General features: G+C 35.1%; 1 protein-coding gene across 1 annotated transcript; it reads left to right on the forward strand.

Annotated features, from left to right (window-relative positions):
* Nucleotides 1-568: 568 nt before the first annotated feature.
* On the forward strand, nt 569-1,504 carry LOC148481279 (olfactory receptor 10AG1-like). Its single transcript, XM_088453734.1, has one exon. The coding sequence runs from the start codon at nt 569-571 to the stop codon at nt 1,502-1,504; it is 936 nt and encodes a 311-aa protein (XP_088309860.1).
* Nucleotides 1,505-1,716: the final 212 nt, after the last annotated feature.

The following is a 1,716-nucleotide window of genomic DNA, read 5'->3' on the forward strand; positions in this document are numbered from 1 at the left end:
TTAGGAAATGGACATTACAAAATAAGAAAAGCACTTTCTTATCTGTACCTACCAGTTTGTAAATTATCTCTAAATACTATTATCTTTGTTGAATATACCTCACATGTTCTGTAGCATGTTTTATGTTATTAGGGGCTCAATGTTTCAGTGGTGCTGTATTAGGTGTATTATGTATCACTGCATATTTCAGTGATGTATAATATTGTCATGGCAGAATTTATCATGACTGTGCCCCTTCTGGAAACCCACCAAACCCCAATCAGAGGTTTTCTCACCCTCACCAGCAAAAAGGTAATGTGAAAAGCACCCATGCATACCAATGGGCTTTTTACCCAGAGGGGATCCAGCAAAGCATCCATATATTGCAAATTCAAAATGGCATTACCTAGAAGTGCTTGTTAAACTGGGCAGACACTGCTTCATAAATAGACCCACTTGGAGATATTTTTATGCTTTTTTTTTTTTAGTTGATTATGATAGAAATAAGTTTAAGAAATTTCTGTATTAAAAGCTAGTAATTAAATAATTACACTTACTCATTTTTGCTGTAGGATCATTTCAATCAAAAATGCAAGCTGTGAACAAATCTGCAGTGAGTGAATTTATTCTTCTGGGTTTCCCCAACATCCACAAGTTACAGAATGTACTTTCTTGTGCCGTTCTATTGGCATATGTTGTATGCATCACTGGAAACATTACCATCAATTTTTTAATAATAACTGAGCCTTGTCTTCGTAGCCCTATGTACTTTTTCATTGGGTCATTTTCAGTTTTGGAGATAATGTTTGTCTCAGTAACTGTTCCAAAACTCTTAGATATCCTCATTCAGACCAAGAAGACCATATCAGTTTTGGAATGTTTTACACAGATGTACTCGTTCAATGCACTGGGAGTAACTGAATGCTACCTTCTTACATTAATGGTCTTTGATCGTTATTTAGCTTTAAACAACCCATTGCATTATTCTCTTATTATGAACAATACATTTTGTTACAAATTGGCAGTACTTCCATGGGTGATTGGTTTTATTTTGGCTTTCATCCCTACAATTTTCACAATCTTTTTAGATTTTTGTGGCCCAAATGAGATCAATCACTTCTTCTGTGACCTGGCACCACTGCAGAATTTGGCATGTTCAGACCCATTTGTCAGTAATTTGGTCACAAGTTTGGTGGCTGTTTTTGCCACTGTTTTGCCTTTTTTTATGATAATAGGATTCTACTATCATATCATAAGGACTGTGTTAAAGATTAAAAGCAATGATGGTAAAAAGAAAGCTTTCTCCACTTGCTCATCCCATCTCATTGTAGCCTCTCTGTTATATGGCACAGCTATCACCGTGTATGTCAGACCTAAAGGTAGTCACAATGATAAGTACCTTGCTCTTGCATATACTGTTCTTATACCAGTGCTGAACCCCTTTATTTATACTTTACGGAATAGAGATGTAAAGAACACTTTGAGAAAACTAATCAGACAGCGTCACATGCAGTCTCAAAGTTAACTTGATACAAAGACTTATTTACATAAATGTATATTGCAGATAATGAGAAACATTACAATGAATGACTAGGATGTTATCTTAGTGAGGTGGAAAATATAATGTTAATTATCCTAATCCTTATATGCATTTTTTTTTCAATATTAACTTGGCTGCACCCCGTTATGGATATCTGAGTCCAGGGGGTAAATTTACTAAGAACCGAGTTTGGTCAA

Source organism: Taudactylus pleione, unplaced genomic scaffold, assembly GCF_031769625.1.
Source record: "Taudactylus pleione unplaced genomic scaffold, aTauple2 ptg000587l, whole genome shotgun sequence".
In the NCBI taxonomy this organism is placed as follows: domain Eukaryota; kingdom Metazoa; phylum Chordata; class Amphibia; order Anura; family Myobatrachidae; genus Taudactylus; species Taudactylus pleione.

Coding starts and splice junctions, on each gene's coding strand:
- LOC148481279 (XM_088453734.1), top strand. CDS start 569: ATGCAAGCTGTGAACAAATCTGCAGTGAGTGAATTTATTCTTCTGGGT.